Source organism: Ornithodoros turicata, chromosome 3, assembly GCF_037126465.1.
Source record: "Ornithodoros turicata isolate Travis chromosome 3, ASM3712646v1, whole genome shotgun sequence".
Classification (NCBI taxonomy): Eukaryota; Metazoa; Arthropoda; class Arachnida; order Ixodida; family Argasidae; genus Ornithodoros; species Ornithodoros turicata.
Window position 1 is genome coordinate 60,898,004 of NC_088203.1, and position 21,094 is coordinate 60,919,097.

Below are 21,094 nucleotides of genomic sequence, written 5' to 3' on the forward strand. Positions count from 1 at the left end.
CGAACTGTATGTCTCGGCCAGTGGTGTCGGTATGCTGCCGCGGAAGCTCCTATTACACTATTTGCGAGGAAATATTTGCTAGCAAATAATTCCATCATAAAAGGTGTTTTCAATAGAATAGTCCCATTTTAAGGGTCTTTTTGTTTTTAAACACCCATTATAACAGTGTTTTATTAGGAATACACTTAACTAAAGGGTGCATTAGAAAACACCCATCATTTGAGTGTAAAGGCAACACCAAAAAGGTGTGCGCCATGGGACAAGCCATTTACAGCAAAAAAGTGTAAAAAAGTTTACTGTGCAGTAAAGGATGATCTGCTGTGAACTGCATGGTTCTTGGTATGGAGTGTAGAGGCGAGGGAGTAACAGGAAGGAACGAGGAGCAAGCCATCGCGGGAACCTGATATTAGCTCTCACCCAGGGGTGTTCCCTGGATTTTTTCCAAGGGGGGGGGGCGGGCAAGAGTGCTAACCCCACCCCCTACCACGTCTTTTTTCCGAAGGCGGACGTTGCGCACGGTGTGGGTGTTCGGAGATTCCTATCATGACATCCGAGAATAATCATTACGACCTATGACTAAATGCGCACTATTTTCAGAGGCGACCTTGGAGTTCCATGGGGGCCACAGCACCCCCCCCCCTTGCCCCCCTCTCGGTACGCCCATGCTCTCACATGTGGTACACTGATTAGCACAGCACACATAAACCGGTTCGAACCGATTAATACCGGTTCAAACTGTCATTTTGGTTGCGCTGAACCCGAACCTGAACCGAACCGATAACTTTGAACCGGAACTTGAACCGAACCCCCAAAAATAACGGTATCGAGCCCTGACTTCCATCAGACGACGCCCACGGGTCCGGCTAGAAGCAGGAGTCTGTGGGAGTGTGGTGAAGAAGGGCAGGAGGCAACAAAGTAGAGAGCCACAGTTTATTGGGGCAGCGCGATCAGTGGCTGCCAGGAAACTGAACTGATCTGCGCCGAATGCCAGGGAAGCGCATGTCGCGCGGCACGTAGCGGTGGCAAACTTCGTTTCCTTCGCTTAGGAGAGGGGGCAGGGGGAGCGAACGTGCACTCTTAAAAATGAACTTCACCTCATAGCACGCTCCTAGCCAATCGTCATCTCGAATGATATCGTTATCTGATCTGATTCGTTGAAAACAGGAGGCGTACGCCTTTTTTTGTGACAATTATGAACAGCATAAGTGTCACAAAAAGGCGTACGCCTCCCGTTTTCAACAAATCAGGGCAGATCACGATATCATTCGAGATGATGGTTAGCTAAGAGCGTGCTATGCGGTGGAGTTCATTTTTAAGAGTGTGGGGGATGGCGACGTGGGGGTAGGTGCCCGTGGTGGGGCGGCGGAGACGTCTTCTGGAGCTGAGCAGGCCGCAATGGCAGGGCTTTCCACGAAGGCCGGCTTGATTCTGTCAGCGGAGACAGTTTCAGGTTTTCCGCGGTTCGATATGCGGAATGTCTTTTCGCCCCTGCTGAGGATGGTGTGTGGCCCTGAATTCGGAGGCGTGAGCGCCCGACGGACGGCGTCTGTGCGGAGGAAAACGTGCGTCGCTGTTGCGAGCTCCTGCGGGACGTGGGCCTTGCGGGAGGAGTCTGTGCGGGTGGGATCCGGCCGAAGGGAGGCAAAGAAACGTTGAAGGCGTTGGAGGTACTCCGCGGGGGTGGGCGGGTGTTGTGGAGGGACGAAGAAATCTGCAGGGAGCCGAAGAGTAGACCCGTAAACTAGTTCGGCGGAGCTGCAGCCTAGGTCGGGCTTCAGGGCGGCACGGATGCCCAGGCGCATCTGAGGTAAGTGGTCTACCCAATTGTCACGGTCCTCGTGAGCAATGAGCGCGGTCTTCAGGTGACGGTGAAGGCGCTCGACGAGGCCGTTTGATGCAGGATGGTATGACGTGGTGCGAAGCCTGGTGGTGCCGAGCAGCTTTGTGAAGGCGTGAAAAGACTGCTCTCAAACTGACGCCCTCTGTCAGTGGTGATCTGGGACGAAACGCCGAAACGGGACACCCAGGATGATAGGAAGATCGAAGCCACCGTTTCGGCTGACATGTCCGTCATGGGCGTAGCTTCGGGCCACCTGGTGTACCTGTCCACAGCAGTGAGTAGGTAACGGTACCCGGGCGATAGAGGTAGGGAGCCGACGATATTGAGGTGAACATGATCGAAGCGGATGTCGGGTAGGTCAAACTTTCCGATGGGTGTGAGAGTATGTCGAGAGAGTTCATACCCCATTATGCCGAAGTGGTAGAGCCGATGCGTGAGCTGCTACGCGGAAAGCAGCCTTTTGCTTGGACTGCTGCTGCTGCTGACCAATGCTTCAATCAAGTTAAGAAGCTTTTGGTGACCTGCCCGAATCTCACCATGTTCAATCCTACTCTTCCAGTGACCGTTACAACTGATGCCTCCTCGTACGGGTTGGGTGCAGGTCTTCAGCAGCACGATAGCTCACAGCTCCGAACCGTTGCATTTGGTTCACGAACACTGTCGGAACAAGAACGAAAATACTCCGTGGGTGAACGCGAAGCGCTAGCATGCCTTTGGGCATGTGAATACTGTATATATACCTGTGGGGTCGACCATTTACACTGTGCACCGATCATAAGGCCTTGGCTACACTGCTTTGTTCGCAAGGTTCAGGGCATCGTCCTCTGCGCATTTCGAGGTGGTCTGCACGTTTGTTTTTCACCGTACACACAAAACTTCACAACTTCACCGGACAATACAAAAAAGGCGCCGAGAATTGTGTCGCCGGTGCTCTTTCAAGACTTCCCTTGCCAGCGCAAGATACTTCGGAGGAAGAAGTAATTTGCATAGTGACTGCAGTAAATAAGCAAGAGATGCAAAGCGCCACACGCAGCGACCCCATATTGCAAGAGGTAATGCAGCACGTGAAGAATGACTCATGGTCATCTTCAGGATCACGCTCCGAAGACATTCTTCCGTTTTATCGATGTCGTGGAGAACTTTCAGTCATGAACGAACTTTTGTTACGAGGTGATCGTGTGATTGTGCCCATGGCGTTGACAAGCCGTTTCCTGGAGCTCGCTCATGAGGCTCATCCTGGGATTGTCCGCGCACAAAACAAAGACTCCGAGAGCAGTACTGGTGGCCTGGCATGGATAAACGAGTGGAACAACTCGTCGGCTCTTGCAACGTTTGTCAGTCTGCTGACAAATCTTCGAAAACAAGTGTGCCACCACTGCACCCAGTCCCGTTCCCAACTGCGCTGTGGTCAAAACCTGCTATCGACCTTTTGACCATTTACCAGCTCATTGCAAGTACGCCATCACACTGGTAGATTGCCACAGCAAATGGCCTGAGATTGCTTTCGCTTCATCAGTTACAACATCCGCGATTACTAACTTTCTTAAACAGGTATTAAGCAGAGAAGGCTTTCCGGACGAAATCGTTACTGACAATGGTCCTCAATTTGTTGCAACAGAATTCAAGGATTTTCTCCACCAGCGTGGCATTCGGCATTCCAACGTATCACTGTACTACCCTCAAGCAAACGGGTTGCTCGAAAGATTTAATGGTGTCTTGAGGAACATCATTCAACTATCCGCATTGGAGAGCAAGCCTATTTCTGCTGCGGTTCTGGAGTGCCTCACAGCATACGGAGCAACACCGCATGCTACCACGGGGGTGCCACCAGCAGTTCTACTTCATGGAAGAAATTTGCGAACACGCCTACACATCGCGGGTTATAACCAAACTCATCTCCACAGCTCAACACCGCAGAGTGCAGTACTTGAAGAACACGTCAAGATGAGGCAGTCGAAACAGAAAGTGTACACAGACAATCGTCGTGGGTTACATGCAAGAAATTACGCTGTAGGCGACTATGTGCGTGTCCGTCATCCGCGTCGCCAACGGAAAGGTACTTTCCGATTCAGCCCTCCTCTGAAAATCATCGCTAGACGAGGCCCTTTGTCCATTCTTTTGGAGGACTGGAAGGTTTGGCATTCATCTAAATTTGCACCTGTGGCAGCATCCAGCGCCAGGAGTCGCACAAGGAACCCTTGGTTTTCCGTGGAATCTCCAGCCGAGCCCCTGCCTCGTCCCTTGGACTTTACATCTACACCAGTGACTTCACCATTGCCTGCACTTCGACGCAGTACAAGGAATCGGCGACCACCGGTTCGCTACGAGGCTACATGAAAGAACTAGAATTTTGTGTGGGATTTTTGTTGGGTTTATTTGGGTTTAATTCCGTTACAGAACAGTTTGGTTTACAAGGGGGATGATGTGGTGTAGTGAGATGAAGATGATGTAGCCACATCATGGGGGGCACGTGAATAAAGTAGAAGGCGAGGAAGTCTTGTATTGGGAACAGAGTTACAGGAGATCGGACATAGTTTCTTCCGCTCTGAGATACAGGTGGAGACACCACAGATATATCTTCGAAAATTTTACGGTTCTTAGTGTTTGATGCTACACATGTCATGCAGTGATCAACTTGAAGGAGCTCAAACCATGGGTAATACCCGCAGACATCGGTATAGTCCCACAATATCGTAATCCAGATAGACAGACCCACTGTATTCCATTAGAGTACAGAAACCCGCATTTTGAATGAAAAGCATGGGTAATACCCGTAGACATGGAAATAGCCCCACAATATCGTAATGCAGATAGACAGTCCCACAGTATCCCATTACAGTGCAGAGCCCACGTTTTTAATGAAAACGATGGGTAAAACCCGTAAACGTGGGAATAGTTCCACAATATCGTAATCAAGGCTGACAGTCCCACAGTATCTCATTAAAGTGCAGAAACCCGCGTTTTTAATGAAAACCATGGGTAGAACCCGTAGACATGTGAATAGTCCCACAATACCGTAATCCAGATTGACAGTCCCACAGTATCCCATTATGGTGTAGAAATCCGCGTTTTAAATAAAAACCATGGGTAAAACCATGGGAATAGCCTCACAACATCGCAATCCAGATCGACAGTCCCACAGTATCCCATTACAGTGCAAAACCCCGCGTTTTTAATAAAAAGCATGGGTAATACCTGTAGACATCGGTATAGTCCCACAGTGTCGAACCTATTTAGAAATAAGCTAGGTTATCTCGAAAGTTGCTACATACCGACGTTTAACGTCACCTCCTGTCCCACAGCTCCATGGTTTAACAATAACTTGAAGCGCCTCCATTCTAGGAAGAAGCGTATGTTTAGGAAGGCTAAACGTTCTAGGTCCCCAAGTGCATGGCAGAAATATCACCATGCCGAAAAAGATTTTGTATCCTCTTTAACATCTGCTAAGACTAGGTTTTACCAGCAAACCTTACCCTCATTGCTGCAACGCAACCCCAAACGCTTCTGGAGGGTGATTAACCCAAACGTTAGCTCTGAAATACATTTGCTTGACTCTTCCAAGTCGGTAGTGCATAGCGACAAATATACAGATATCTTAAATGATTACTTCGTATCGGTGTTCACTACCGAGGATATGTCATGTATGCCGCTTGCGCCTATCTACGACTTCCCACGAATGTCTGCATTTAATATCGATTACAACTGCATTGTAAAACTTATCGATAACTGTAAACTATCTTCGTCATGTGGCATGGATGGCATAAACTCAAAACTTTCGAAAAATACCAAGTACATATCAGCTAAATACTTGGTGATATCCCCAGTGACTGGCTTGTGGGGAAGATCACTCCAGTGTATAAATCCGGAGACAAGCACAACCCATCTAACTATAGGCCAATATCTCTTACTTCCCTTCCTTGCAAATTTTTGGAGCATATTAGCGTCAAGCACATGACAAGCTTTCTTGAGGCGAATGAGTTTTTCTACACTTTTCAGCATGGTTTCCGTAGAGGATATTCGTGTGAGACACAACTGGCAGGTCTAACCCATGACATACTTTCCATGCTTGACACTGGGGGGCAGGTGGATGCGGTATTCCTTGATTTCGCGAAAGCGTTCGACAGGGTGCCACATCATCGCCTTCTTCAGAAACTTTCTCGTCTTAATATCGATCCGTCTGTTCTTATCTGGATCCGCAACTTTCTCGCGAACCGAAAGCAATTTGTCTCCGCCAATGGCGTTTCATCTTCTCTAGCGACCGTTACATCCGGAATACCCCAGGGATCAGTTATGGGTCCCCTACTTTTCTTAATCTTTATTAATGACCTCCCAGTTGGTTTATCTTCTCGAGTTCGACTTTTCGCCGATGATTGTGTCGTTTATTGTTCAGTTCGTAACAGCTTTGAGTATCAGATTCTGCAGTCTGACTTATCTGAATGGTGCAATACCTGGCAGATGCCAATTAATATCAGCAAACGTAAGGTCATGACCTTCTCTCGCACAGTGTCTTCAGGGCATGCGTTTACATATCTTCTGGGTCGTTATGAAATAGAACGTGTTTCCTCTTACAAGTACCTTGGCCTTCATCTGTCTTGTAATTTGTCATGGTCAGAACACTTATCTCATATCATTTCTAGCGCCAACCGATCTCTAGGATTCATACGTCGCAATCTTCGCTTGAGCCCACTGTCAGTAAAAAAAACATGCTTATACCACTCTTACAAGGTCTAAGCTTGAGTACGCCTCTCCAATATGGGATCCATGCCAAGTCACATATGCGCATGCTCTCGAAACAGTACAGAATCGAGCTGTCCGCTTCATTTATAACGAGTTCAGTTCCCAGAATAGTATATCCAGCATGAAAACTCAGCTTTCTATCATTAATCTCAGCAGGCGTCGAATGGTTTCCAGTCTGTGCCTATTTCATAAGATTTTTCATAACCACATGTTACACGCTGAGCTACTGTTGAGAGCATCATTTATTTCTCCCAGGGTGGATCATTTCTACAAGGTAGGGATGCCTCACTGCAACCACGATTTCTTTCTCTACTCATTTTGCCCTCGGACGGCTAAGGCCTGGAATGCTCTTCACCATTCCATTGTTGATCTCCGTGACCCTCAGGATTTTTAAGCTGCAGTAAGCCGATTTGTTGATGGCTAGTTGCCCTTGTGTATCTTGTATGACGAATTTACTCAGTGTACCACAGAGAACGAGAGCGCAAGCGTTATCTTGCATCGCTGTTACCAAGTTAATATTCTTATGATCTCTGTGTGTTGACCATTACAATCCATGTCACGTTCTGCTTACCCCTTTCCCTTTCTTTACTTGCGCACCTGTGGTGCCGTTCCCTCTTCCGTTATGTAGTACCCTTTGGGTCTTTAACGTATGACCAAATAAAAAAAAAACAGATAGACAATCCCGCAGTATCCCATTACAGTGCAGAGCCCACGTTTTTAATGAAAACCATGGGTAAAACCCGTAAACGTGGGAATAGTCCCCCAATATAATAAAGCTGACAGTCCCACAGTATCCCATTATGGTACAGAAACCCGCATTATTAATGAAAAGCATGTGCAATACCCGTAGACATGGGAATAGTCCCACAATACCGTAATCCAGATTAATAGTCCCACAGTATCCCATTACGTTGCAGAATCCCACATTATTAATGAGCAGCATGTGCAATACCCGTAGACATGGGAATTGTTACTTGGGCTAAATTGCATGAGAAATTGATTAAATTATTTGAAATGAGGATTAATTCGGATGGCGAAAGGATTAAATGTCATGGTATAAGGATTAAAATGTACGTCAAGAGGATTAATAACGGCGGAAAAAGCTGTAGTTGCATTATTTCGTCAAACCGCCGTTCAAGCTGGTGCTACATGCGCCGCCTCTATTACAAGAGTCAATCAGCCCCTATAACAGGTTAAAAACTTGGTAGTCAGTGCGGTGCACTCATCTGTCCTCAAATTTATTTCAGGCACTTCGTAGGGCACCAAGCCGCATTTTCATATCAATATTTGTATTTATGCTGGTCGTGTCCCACATAAATGCTTCCAGCGTGCACGCTTTAATATGAATTCGCAGGAATGCTTTGTTACGGTTTCTGATCGCTATACAGAGGCCCTAACGTGAACAGAGAGAAAGAAAAAAAAAAGCAAAACTGTAAATGAGCTAAAAGAAGAACCACTACCGCTATTGTTAAAACTCAGACACTGGAATAGTCCGCTAAATGTCTATTTCTCAAATATCAAGTTTATTAGGCTATGTTAGTAACATTTACTCATTCCACCCTTATGTAACGCGATATACTGGAATCTTCGAGACGCGTCCCCCGTTCTGCGTCGGCCGTTATGGCGCGATTTTTTTTTCTCTCTTTCTCGGACGCACAATGGCGGCGCAGTTAATCTGAATGTGCATAAAAGTACTTTTAGTACTCAGCGCTTTAGCCAAATTACATATTTACTGGCTGCGTCCTCTTCTCTGTGAGTGACTTCCGATTGACACTAAACACAACAGGGTATATAATCGAGGCACGAAATGTTAGATTGCGTCAACAACATTTCGAACTGCGGAAAAATCACTTCCACAAAGATAACCGATCCTGTAACCTCCGGCGCCAACCGTGGGGAGCTGTAGTCCTCAGACCCCGCCCCCCCCCCCCCCCGAAACTTTCATATAGAGGGCCCGGCCCCCTCAGAGAAGTCTACCCTGCTGATAGTCAAGATGAAGGTTATGAGGGACATCCGACAAATCGTGTGCTTCATGCGAGTGAACATTAAAAGAAAGAAAGAAAGCCTCATGACACGGAATCCCATGCACCCCCACTGACCGCTGGGGCTATGCTTATCGCCGCCATGCGATTCATGGCTCACTTCACTCGGTGAAACCCATACTTTGTTTTTATTTGTCCTTTACGTGTATCCTGTGCGTTAGAGGATCCAGGATTTTTCCTCGGGATATAGAGCTCCGACCTTTGACAACATGCTATACACATGCGCTACCTAAAACCACACTCTTAAAAATGAACTTCACCGCATAGCACGCTCCTAGCCAACCATTATCTCGAATGATATCGTTATCTGCCCTGATTTGTTAAAAACGGGAGGCGTACGCCTTTTCTGTGACAATTATGAGCAGCATAAGTGTCACAGAAAAGGCGTACGCCTCCCGTTTTCAACAAATCAGGGCAGATAACCATATCATTTCAGATAATGGTTGGTTAGGAGCGTGCTATGCGGTAAAGTTCATTTTTAAGAGTGCAATTGAAGCGATATTTATCGACAGAAATTTAGGGGGACCAAGCCATACCCCCTCCTCCTTAGGTTCACGCCTGATTCGTGTATGAACCAATTCAGAAATATGAAAATCAAACCGGTATAGCATCATCTTGATACAGTCGTTTTGCTTGGTTATTTCGGGCTCGCGTCCACGAACTGTGCTTCCTAAACCCGTACTTTTATTTATTAGGCTATCTAAATTAGAAAATGCATTTTCTTATAACACCTTGTTGAATGCGATGTATTCCTAAAATCGGCCATTCGGGTTTCTCTCTGCAGCGCGTGATGGACTCAGATGGTGGGAACATTCTCGTACGAAAATGATGATCGCGATGTTCATTCTGTGATGAAGTTGCCTCTTGATGTAAGGAGTTTTTCTTCTTCTTTTCTTTTTTCTGACACCATTGAAATCTGTGTGAGTTCATCTTCACATTTGGTTTGGCTAACGTAACCTAACCTAACCTAACCAAACCCAGCCTAGCCTAAAGTCCTAGCCATCTTTTCATAGCCTAAAGTGTCACGAGAAATCGCGAACGTGCTATTGGCATTTGTGAGGGAGGCTTCACACTGGTATGTTTTTCTTCTATCTCCCAATCTTTACTCCGTGTCTGCCAATGCTGCCAATGCACTCCTCGAAGTTGCTATCATCTTTTGCTGGCGGTGCCAATACCATTGCTGTTTCACTGCGGCTTAGAGCTGAAGCTCCAGTTCGTCATAATAACTGGACCGTCTATGGGACAGTCGCAATATTATTCCTAGGAACTCATGTTTTCACCCTGTTGACTTGTAAAATTCGCAGGAAGAAATTAAAATTTCATTCACCGACAGCGGCGCGCCGATCAGCGAACCGGCGCCGGCGGCGAGCAAAAATTGCCCGACGGCGGCGGCGGCGGCGTGGCGGCTCGGTGCAACTACGCGGCGCACCAAGCGGGTGCACCCCGTTAATCGAGTGTGTTGGGTGCGCACCTATGCGGTTTAATGAACACGGCATGATGCTCCAGGGCGCACCAGTGCGTACCAGTGCAGTATATCGAAGATACTAAAAGAAAAAGCTCGGTAAAAGTTTTCAGAGCTGACTCATCACATTTTGATTATGCGTTGGGCAATTGTTCCTCTATAGCCGGGCTTCGCGCGTAATATCTGATGTGCAAATACCCTTTCTCATCTGCCCAATGAGGCAGAGAAACGAGGTAGTAATAAAAATTTCCTTTAGTTGTGAATTATCCATCGATCTCAAACAAGCTGAGATAATGTTTCTCGATAATGATCTCTAGTGTTCACGTGTTTATGATGTGCCTACGCCATGAAATTTTGCTATTTAAGTGTGTTAACAATAAAAAAATTCCTTTAGTTGTGAGTACGCGGCCTTCCCGTCTGGTTCTTTCTGTCCTTGGGTGCTAGACTCATCAACGCTGAACTAAGTTCAATAGATTACGTCGCGATAGGAGGAGCTTCGAACTTCGCGAAGTTCAACAGAAATGTTTCCCCTTCCCGGTCACTGAAGTTGGGCCTACGTCAGCACTCCGTACTTCGTCTGTACTCCGGCGAAGCTTCGAAAGACCTGGGTCCGCGCGCTTTCGACCCTCAGTTGGACGTGCTGCTCAACTACATGGAGCAGCACCAATCATTGGCAAGACCTTGCTCTGAGCACGTTTTGCTGTTCACCAGGGACCTGAAGCGTGTCCTATGGAAGCCGCTTGTAAATGCCGTGAACGCTGCCGGGTCAGCGCGGAAAAGCAAAGCGAAGTGGCAGCAGCTCTGCGGTAGAGTCCGGAGAGCGAAAAATAATATTAATAATAATAAGCGGCGAAAATTCGTAACGACGGCAAAGGTAATGGCGGATCGAGGCCGTTCCTTGGCATCTGTAACGGACGTCGAATAGCGAATTTTATCGGCTGTCGGCCGCGGTGCCGTTGACGGGACCGTGCCCCCGTGCTCGGGCTTCCACAAAGGGCATGCATGAAAGCACGATGTCTACTCATATGTTGCTTAATTCACTGTTTTGTAAATCTGTGTTCGGAAATCCTAACTGTTGACAATTCTCGGACTTTCAGTTGCCGCAGAGAGACGAAGTGGCCGAAATGCAATTAAATGAGCAGTTGACAGACTCCAACATTGCCGGTGACCCTGTCGCAGGCAAGAATGCCTATGCGACATACTGTGACATGAGTTCACCGAATAACACCAGGCTGCTAGCCAACTATCGTCTCAAATGACATCGTTCGCTCCCTTGATTTTTTGAAAAATGAAAATGGGCCTTTTCGTGACACTTATGCAGTTATGTTAATTGTCGCAAAAAAGTGTACACCATGCTTTCTTCTCAAATCAAAAGAGGGATCTGCATCATTCGGCGCAATGATTGGTGTAGAGCGTGCTATGTGGTGGAGTTGTTTTGAGAGTGCGTAACACATTTGGTAAAAACTAAGCTTTGCCGTACAGCAAGGTCTTTCCCAATCGCAGCGGCGAATGACACGGCTATGGTTTCTGATATGAGGACAGAGCGGGGCGTGCGCCTTTTAGTGGAGATTACGACTTATTGAAGTTGTCACAAAAGGCGTACGCCCCCCCCCCCCGGTTTGAATCCATTAGGAAATCGAAAGACATCATTCTGTATGACAGTTTGGTATGTTATGGCGTGTTATATAACACGCTCACTGCTTATATGAGCTGAAGCTCCGTTTTCAGAGTGTACCGATCATGAAACAATAGTGTATATTCTTTGTAATTTTCGGAAGATTAACCGGTGCTTTCTCAGCCGGTTCCGCACGGAGTCCCCTCAGCTCCGCTTGCCGTGTCCCCGGCACCGCTAGGCCGGGGGCGCCACCGTCGTCCTCGGAAGCCGAGGGCTCGACGTGATGAACAAATTGAAGCCTCGCGTAGTGTTGCTCGCGGCACCAGTAGGCGTCTTTGGTGATGGCCCCAGAAGTGTCCAGTGGCTTAAGGATTGCGATCAGTGCTGCATCCACTGCCGCTGCGGTGCCAGCGAGGCGTGAGTCCCTTCGCGTAAAGGAATCCTTGCTGGTCGCTCTGCTAACAGCATCCCGTGGAAAGCTCCCCCATTCATCACCGAGATCCGCTACAATCGCTGCGGAAACCACTCGAACCGCTCGGCTCATAGTTCTGTGCGACACAGACAAGCTTCGATCTGTGGCCCAGGACGCATACTAACCCCCCTGTCTCCCACTCCTTCCTGCTGTCCTCTCTCAATCTGTCCACATCTATACGCCGCTCATAGCCACAGTCGCTTCGCGGCGCTAACACGGAATTAAAATATATATATATATATATATCTGTGGCCACAATCCCCTGAAAATTTCTCGTTCCGAAGAACCGAAGAGAACAATGAACCTGTTGCTCCACAGTAACCGTCCGCGACGTGGAACGTACACTGCGCAAACCTCCGGCGTAGCGCGAAGACGGTCGCATAACTACCACACAGTGCCCTGTGACAATTGAGAACCTGTTATGCTGCCGAAAAGCGTGGTCATGCACATGGGCGTTCCCAGGATTTTTTCCAGGGGAGGGGGAAGGGGGCGCAAGAGCGCAAACCTCCACCCCCTGCCACATCTTTTTCTTGAGGCGGACGTTGCGTACTGCACTGTTAAAACAGAACTTCACCGCATGGCACGCTCATAGCCAACCATCATTCCGAATGATATCATTCTGTGTATTGATTAGTTGAAAATGGGAGGAGGCGCCTATCTGGGACAGATTATCTTGTCCCAGATAGGCGCCTCCCCCATGTTTTGAACAAATCAGGGCACAGAATGATATAATTCGGAATTATGGTTGGCTAGGTGCGTGCTATGTGGTGAAGTTCTGTTTTAACAGTGTGTGTGGGTGTTCAGAGGTTCCCATCATGATAACTGAGGATAATCATTACGACCTATGACTAAATAACGCACTATTTTCACAAGCGACCTTGGAGTTCCACGGGGGGAGGGGGCCACGGCCGCCCCTCTTGACCCCCTCTCGGTACGCCCATGGTCAGGCATTTAGAAGGCGTCCCTATGGTCACAATAAGCACGCCGGCGGCGGAAAAACAAACACAATGCAGAAAAACCAACGCTATCTTCTTTGATGAACTTCGATGTTCGCTACGATCCGGTGTTGAAGTTTTATCAGCCTGAAATAAGTTCAGCAACGTCATTTTGAGTCACGCTAAAGTCCAAAAGACACATTTTCAGTCCCTTTGAACTTCGTTTGATTGACAGTCAAGTTCCGTCAAGTGAGCCACGTAGAGCTCCCAATCGCTGCCTCTATCCATATTAACACAATTCGGCCTTGGCCATTGTTGAGCCTGGAATAACTTCAGCAACGTCATTTTGACGTCACGCCCAAAGATCAAAAGACAAATTTTCAGTTGCTTTTGAACTTGTTTTGATTGGCAGTCACGCCCTGTCACATGGGCCACGTAGAGCGTTCAATCGCCGTGCTTCTTCGCATCTTCTGAACTTTCTTCAGTTGTGAGCTTTGCGACGAGTCTAGCACCCCTTGTCTCTCTGTTGCATAAAACTGTAAGCATCGTCTCCACTCTAAAAACAGAACTTCACCGCATAGCACGCTGTGCCCCAACCATTGCCAAGAATGATTGGGTTATCGCTCCTGATTCGAAGGGAGAGGTGTGCGTACGCCTTTTTGTGGCAATTTTCATATATCCAAATTGCCACAAAAAGGCGTACGCCCACCTCCCTCTTCGAATCAGAAGCGATAACCATATCGTTCGCGGCAATGGTTGGCGCACAGCGTGCAATGCGGTGAAGTTCTGTTTTTAGAGTGTGCCCACGCCTCTTTCTGTCTTCTTTCCTCTTCACCTGATACTTTTCTTTCAAGTTGGCTTTCTTACATGTTCTTCTGCTATCAGGCAAAACCTGTATCGGAAGAAATGTCCCTGAACTCTGGTCATGATAGAGAGCACAGTATATGATAATCCCCACAACAGTGGGCGCACAGTCAATCACAAAGAGTCGAGCGTTCCTTTAATCCCCCAATCAGAAGCCCCGCCGTTCAGCTCACTGCATTTTTGACCGGTTCCAGTTACCGGTTTTTATTTATTCACCGGTTCCGGCTACCACTGAGTTCTAGCCCTGCAAGCTTTGATGCACGCCGTACAATTACGTCGTGACTCCAAAACAACTCTGGAAAGTCTCGTAATGAACATATATTTATTTGATGCATCACACTGACTCAGGGGTCTGACATACATGTATGCATTAAGCGTACAGGGCCCATTGCGTAGCGCTTTCTGACCTACTGCGACCAAATTTAAACTTGGAAAGCACAGGCAGCTAGTAATTAACGAATAAGTGTCACATGAGTGCACACAATCTCGTGAAAAGCACGTTCTTTCTTTGCGTGCTATGTGACGCTGTTGCATAAGTCCTATTTTCTTGTCACCGTACCCAAAATCTAACGGCGCTCTAACGGCGCTCTAACATGGTCCTCGGGCCTCAACTCACAACAACACTCCAGTTTGAAATCTGACTGTTCGCAGACTGATGTTTGTGTCGAGAAACAGTACAACATGAATACCCACACAATACACGGCACACCGAAACACAGGGTCAGACCGCGAACGCAGTCGCCTGTCAGCGGAAGACACCGCCGATGTCCACCGTTGCAGCTGTAGCGGCCAGCAGTCGACCGGGAGCGGAGATGTTGTTTTGGCACGCAGCTTCCGGCCACGCCCATTTCTCTTTGGCACGCCAGTCTTCCCGATTAAAGTCAGTTCTTCGCCTGGCCTCTGTGAGTCTGCCTTTCTCGTTGGCCTTCCATAAAACAATACCCTTCTACGCACTACGCAGGCGAGGAAGCACGAAGTGTCGTTTTGAAATTCTGGCAACCAATCGGGACACGCGAAGGGCACCCGACCAATACAGATGATTCGATCACTCTGTGCGCAGTGGTACGTTTTACAGCGGCGTTTCAGGAGATTACCGTGTCTGTGGAACGAAAACTCCCTCGGCTCTCCGTGCCAAAGACGAGGAAAACACAGTGACAGGTGCGCGCAGGTGGTGAAAGGGAAAGCGCCGCGAGAGAGCGGCAGCTGCTCGCGGGGCAGGGGAATCAAAAGCAAGCACACATTAAGGAGCTTTAGCACATCGAAAGCGTTCCAGGGAAACAAATCAAAGACATGAAGGAAGTCCAAGATCTCCAACGTGGTGCCAGCCACTTCAAAGGAATCAGGTGCTCGGCGTACCATATCGTCGGAACCTTATTGCAAATACCTTCCAATCTGCTAAATCTCTTCGAATCCTTCTAAACCTCCCTACTGAACTGGCGCCGCGATAAGTAAACAAACGAGGGTGAACAGTGTGACGCCACAGGGACACCGGCGCCCCAAAAGCGCGCTTTTCGCATTACTTAAAAAAACTTAAAAGTTGAACGTGATGAGCTATCAGGAGAATCTACATGCCGGAACCACAGAACACACTAAAAGGACAGCAGACCGAGGGAATATTACCGAAGAGCCTCGTCAGCCGCGACATTGCGGCAAGCTCTCCGTAGTGAGAACCCGAAGAACGTCCTCTCTGCCAACGTCCCTCGAAGTCGCCATTCGCGCCGTGCCCTCGCGTCATGTGTCTCCAAGTGGGAACTAGGTATTAGAGAGCTCCAACCCGACGCCGACATGACTACGTTTCCCATTTGCTTGACGTGTCTACGTTCACTGCTGGCCAGCAAGGTTCCTGCAGTGCATTCGCAGCGTGCCACGACTATGCCTATCCGAGCATGCCCACCGATTTGCCGAAGCTCGACTTGGTGAGTGAACGAGTGATCTCTCTGTGAATGCCATTTATGCAGATTCGGCGCCTCGATCATGCCCTCATGCACGGCGGAGGTCTACAGCATTAGGCGATCCGCTTTAATAACCTTGAAGGAGAGATATTATGCAGGTTAGCTGGTTGTAGGAAAGGAATTCCGAGACAAGGAGAAGACGTACGAAGAGACGTTGTTGTCCCGTGTACGTCTGTTCATTGTCTAGGGGTCCTCTCCAGCGTTTAATAACCTTTCTACAAACATATCATTTGCAAACATTTTACAAACTAATTTGTAGACCTTCACGGAAAGTGTTGCGACATTTAGCGACAATGCCAAATGTTTTGTCAGCGTCGGCAAAAGTCACTAACAGCTGCCTCTGAAAGTCGCAACATCTTCTGGGGTGGTCTGCGATTTTTTTTCAATACAGATTTTACGAGAGCTGCGGGGGTTGTAATTAGTTTGCAGTACACTAGCGCCACCCCTCTGCACCAACTTATGCCCCATACGGCAGCATTGCCAACTGTCACGGGGCTCAGGAATCGTGCGTGATATCCCCCAGCTCCGAGATCGATGAAGGTATTCGAACTCAGCGGGTAGGGTGGAGATTGGCCAGTCGATAACAACAGGGCGAGGACACATTGCTTTCGTAACAAGCAACAACAATTTACTCTTCAACAAAAGACATATTAATCAAAGTAGCACACGACAGGAACCGCTCAAGTATCAATCCCGACACATAAATGAGACATATATTGCACCCCACTGATGCTATGCGGCCTAACGCGAAATACGCACCGATTGCCCAACTACTGTCTAAAATAGTTCCGCAAAGTTCGTACAATGAAAAGAAAAGTTCGAACACAACTTATCTCTGAGGCGGACGATTCTTGGAGGCGGTTGGCTTTGTTGCAGTCAATACTTTCGGGCGGCCCTCTGGATCACGTCGGATGCTTTCCTTCTTCCTGGTCACGCTCACACACACAACTAATTCGCACAAAATGTCGCAGCTTCCTGCGATGTCTTCCAAACTCTGTGTTGCACCACTTCTGTCGCAGCTCCCTGCGATGTCTTCAAAACTCTGCCGTCACTCAGATCTTCGCCGATCCGCTCCTTCCGCACCTCCAATTACCATCGGCGGCAAAACCGCCGCTATCTCGTTACGACTTTCACTATCCGGTGACCATGGGACGACAACCTACTTTCGGCCGGTCGCTCCTTTTTAATCCCTCGGAAGACGGGGCACCCTCAGGCGCTTCCACGAAACGAACCCGTTCTTCCCTACGAAAAAGGGTCACCACGAGTGCCGCATTCTCGGAATCTATGCCGAAGTCCCTTTTGGTTACGTGAGAACCACCAGCTCCGGTGGCGCAGCGGTAACGCGTGCGCTTGGAGACTGGGAGGTCCGCGGTTCGAATCCGCGGGCCGGCTGTGCCGTCTGGGGCTTTTCCTGGGTTTCCCTCAGATGTGTAATAGGCGTATGCCGGCACAGTTCCCCTGAAGTCGGCCCATGGACGCAGCTATCCTCCCCCCGAGCGGATTCCGCTCGGTCTTCCACTTCACCCTTCCCTCACCTCCTCTCCCTTCCCGAAAAACATGCCGCCTAATCAGGCAGGCAGACCTCTCGGGTTCCTCCCAACGACACTCCTCCTCCTCCTACGTGAGAACGCGTGAGCGCGTGAACGCGTTCTACGTGAGAACCACGACGTTCTCACGGCTGTACTGCTATTCTGGTCCTCGTGATGGACACGTGCTCCCTTTGTGGCTGACCACGAGTCTTGCATGTGGAGGTCAACTGGTCATGAAAAATTACTTGGTCGCATCTGCCTGTGCGTAATGACTGAAAATTTGTCGCCCTGTGACACGACTCCCCCTTTCAAGAATATTATACAATAATATTCAACACCTTCACAGGTGCGGACAAATCAAACTATGGGTATCATACACTTCAACGCCTCAACAGAATGGAAATGAGACTACGAAAGAATTACAAAAACATCACATTCGAGAGTTATAACACAGGGTCACATGTTATCACAACATTCTCACTATACCAATTGTATGTACAAACGCAAGCCACAAGTATACACAACTATACAACGCAAGTGTACATAATCACTACAAATATGCGGAAACACAATAAACTACAGTACAGCATTCATTTTACAGACACTTATGGTTCAATATATACAACCCGTTGACACCTTACGAGTCAATACATCCGACTTAGGTAGTCTGCGCCGACATTCTCTCTTCCCTTTACATATTCCACACGGAAATGATATTCATGTAGCTGCAAACTCCAACGCATCACGCGTGCGTTTGTGTATCGGCTACGGTTGATGTGGAGAAGGGGCTGATGGTCCGTTTGCAGGACGAATGGCTTCCCGTAAAGGTAAGGGTGGAACCGATGAATTCCCCAAATAAGAGCGAGTCCTTCCCTCTCGATGGTGGCGTACGCTGCTTCTCGGGCCAACAACTTCCGGCTAGCATATGCTACCGGATGCAACACGCCCTCATACTCTTGCAGTAGCACAGCCCCGAGACTCTTTTCCGAGGCGTCGGTTCGCAGTACAAAGTCCTTGTCTAGATCAGGCAGCCGTAAAATCGGAGCTTCTGTCAACCTTCGCTTCAAGTCATTGAAGGCTTCCTCGTGTGCCTCTTCCCATACCACGGTGTTGCTTCCTCCCTTTTTCGTCAGGCTTGTTAGCGGCGCAGCTAACTCAGCGTAGTGCGGTATGAAATCCCTGTAGTATCCGGTTAGTCCCAAGAATGATCTAACCTGCTTCTTAGTGACTGGTCGCTCTGCTTCTTGGATTTTCTCGACTAACTTTGCGACTGGAGACACTTTCCCTTTCCCAATCTTATGAACCAGGAAATTTACTTCGTCGTGGCCTATCTCGCATTTCGTTGGCCGCACTGTAAGGCCTGCATCGCGGATCTTCTCGAACACTTGTTTAAGTGTCGCCACAAGCATCGCTCCTTAGTGTTACTTGCCACCAAGACGTCATCATAGTAGTGACGGACGTCTGGCAGGTCGTCGAAGAGCTTTCGCATCACCTTTGTGAAGACTGCTGGAGCGGTCTTTAGACCAAATGGCATGTACCGGAATCGGTACAGGCCGGATTCCGCCGAAAAGGCAGTCTTCGCCCTAGACTCTCTTTCTAAAGGTATCTGCCAGTAGCCCTTACTGAAGTTCAGTTTGGTGAAAAACTTCTCCCCGATGTCTGCAAACATGTGGTCAGCCCTTGTGATTGGTTCCGCATCTGCTTTCAGCACCTCATTTAACCTACAGAAGTCAACACAGAGCCTATGCGTGTTATCCGGCTTCCGCACTACCAATACAGGGGAGTTGTATGGAGAGCTTGACTTTTCTATGATGCCCAGGACCAACATCTTCTGGATCTCGTCTTCCACAGTGTTTCGCACTGCGAACGGTAGGGGATACTGCCTTGTGTGTACCGGTTTCGCCGTAGACAACTCCAACCGACATGTTTCCAAATCTGTACTACCCGGCAAGTCCGACATTATCGTCCTGAACTGTCGTACCAGTTGACTTGCTTCGCTGCGTTGTCGATCATTCAACCTTCCTGCCAAAACAATGTCGTTGTGGTCCTCTTTCTTCTCCAAGCTGAGCATCGGTACTGTCTCGTCCCTTTCATTTTCTTCTATCGACACGACGCTGCACACTTTTGTCTGCCCTCCCTCTGCTTCTTCTCTCTCCTCGTACCGCTTGAGGAGGTTGGCGTGGAACAGCTTCGTCGTGTGACCTAGATTCACGATGTAGTCGACCTCTCCTTTCCTCCTGACGATAGGGAAAGGCCCCTTCCAATGCATCAAAAGTTTGTTGCTGTCTGTGGGGAGAAGGATTAGAGACTTTTGTCCTACTTCGAGTCGTCTCTGGCGGGCCTTCTTATTGTATTGTTGCCGGTATCTTGCCCCCGCTCGCTCCATCTCCTCGTGCGCTAGCTTGCATGTTTCCTCAAGTTTGTTGCGCAGTTGGAATACATGCTCGTACGTGGTCTTCACGTCACTTTCGATGTCCTCGTTGGTCCACCATTCACGCAGCACTGAGAGCGGCCCTCTCACATGGCGTCCGTAAGGAGTTCGAATGGCGAGAAGCCAAGGCTCGCTTGGGGAACCTCACGGTACGCGAATAACAGCGGCGACAGGTACCGTTCCCAATCTCTCGGTCGCTCCTCGCACATGCGTTTCAACATGATTTTGATGGTCCCATTAAATTTTTCAACAAGTCCGTTGCCCATCGGGTGGTACGGAGAGCTGTGAAGTTGCTTCAGGGACAGCAGGCGACTCACTTCCCGCATGGCATCCGACACAAAAGCGGGTCCCCGATCGCTCAAGATTTCCCTCGGGGTTCCCGTCCGGGTGAACATCTCTACAAGGCCTTCTGCTACCCTTTCCGTTGTGATGCTAGGTAGGGCCACGGCATCCGGGTAGCGTGTCGCATAATCGACCATCGTGAGGATGTATTGGTTCCCCTTCGCGGTGGCTGGCGAGATTGGTCCAACGAAGTCGACGGCAACGCGCTGGAATGGCGTCTCGATCGTTGGCATCTTTCCGAGAGGTACCTTGGCCACCTTTCCTTTTGGGGTTGTCCGTTGACACTGGTCGCAGGATTTAACAAGTCGCTTGACATCCGCTTGTACGCCTGGCCAGAAGAATTCCGTTAGGACCCTGTCCGTAGTCTTTTGCACACCCTGACATAATGCCGTCATGTGCCAGCTTCAATACTGCTTCCCTGAACGTCTTCGGCACGATCATCTGCAGAAATTCTTTTCCAGCTCCCATTCGCTACAGCCGGTACAAAATACCCTTCTTTACGACGAACTCATAACTGTTGTTTTCATTGCGACATTGAAGTCTCTGCCCGACTCGATCAAAACAGCACTTCAAAGTGACATCTTCTTGCTGCTCCTTCGCAATTTCTCCCGGCTGCGCTGGCCATTCGTGTATTTCTGGTACTCGGAGTGATGCCCGTTCTCTCCTCCCTTGAGCCAGAGCCGTATATTAAAAGGGAGTCTGGCCATTAATGGGTCATGCCTATACCTGAAGCTCCGCCCACTTTTTCAGCTTTCCGACCAATCAAGTCTTGAAATATGGGGCGCTATCAATCAGCCTATCCTCACTATTTGCCCCCTTTTCCAACATGGGCAGCGCCATTTTGGGTGGCAAGTGGATTGGATGGGATTGAAA

The 21,094-nt window shown here is 48.7% G+C and overlaps 1 protein-coding gene across 1 annotated transcript; it reads right to left on the minus strand.

The window, feature by feature from the left end:
* Positions 1-1,292: 1,292 nt before the first annotated feature.
* On the minus strand, positions 1,293-2,248 carry LOC135389550 (uncharacterized). The gene is made up of 2 exons (XM_064619587.1): positions 2,051-2,248; positions 1,293-1,940 (listed from the first exon to the last, which is right to left on the minus strand). The coding sequence occupies exons 1-2, from the start codon at positions 2,246-2,248 to the stop codon at positions 1,293-1,295; spliced, it is 846 nt and encodes a 281-aa protein (XP_064475657.1).
* Between the last annotated feature and the right edge of the window lie 18,846 nt (positions 2,249-21,094).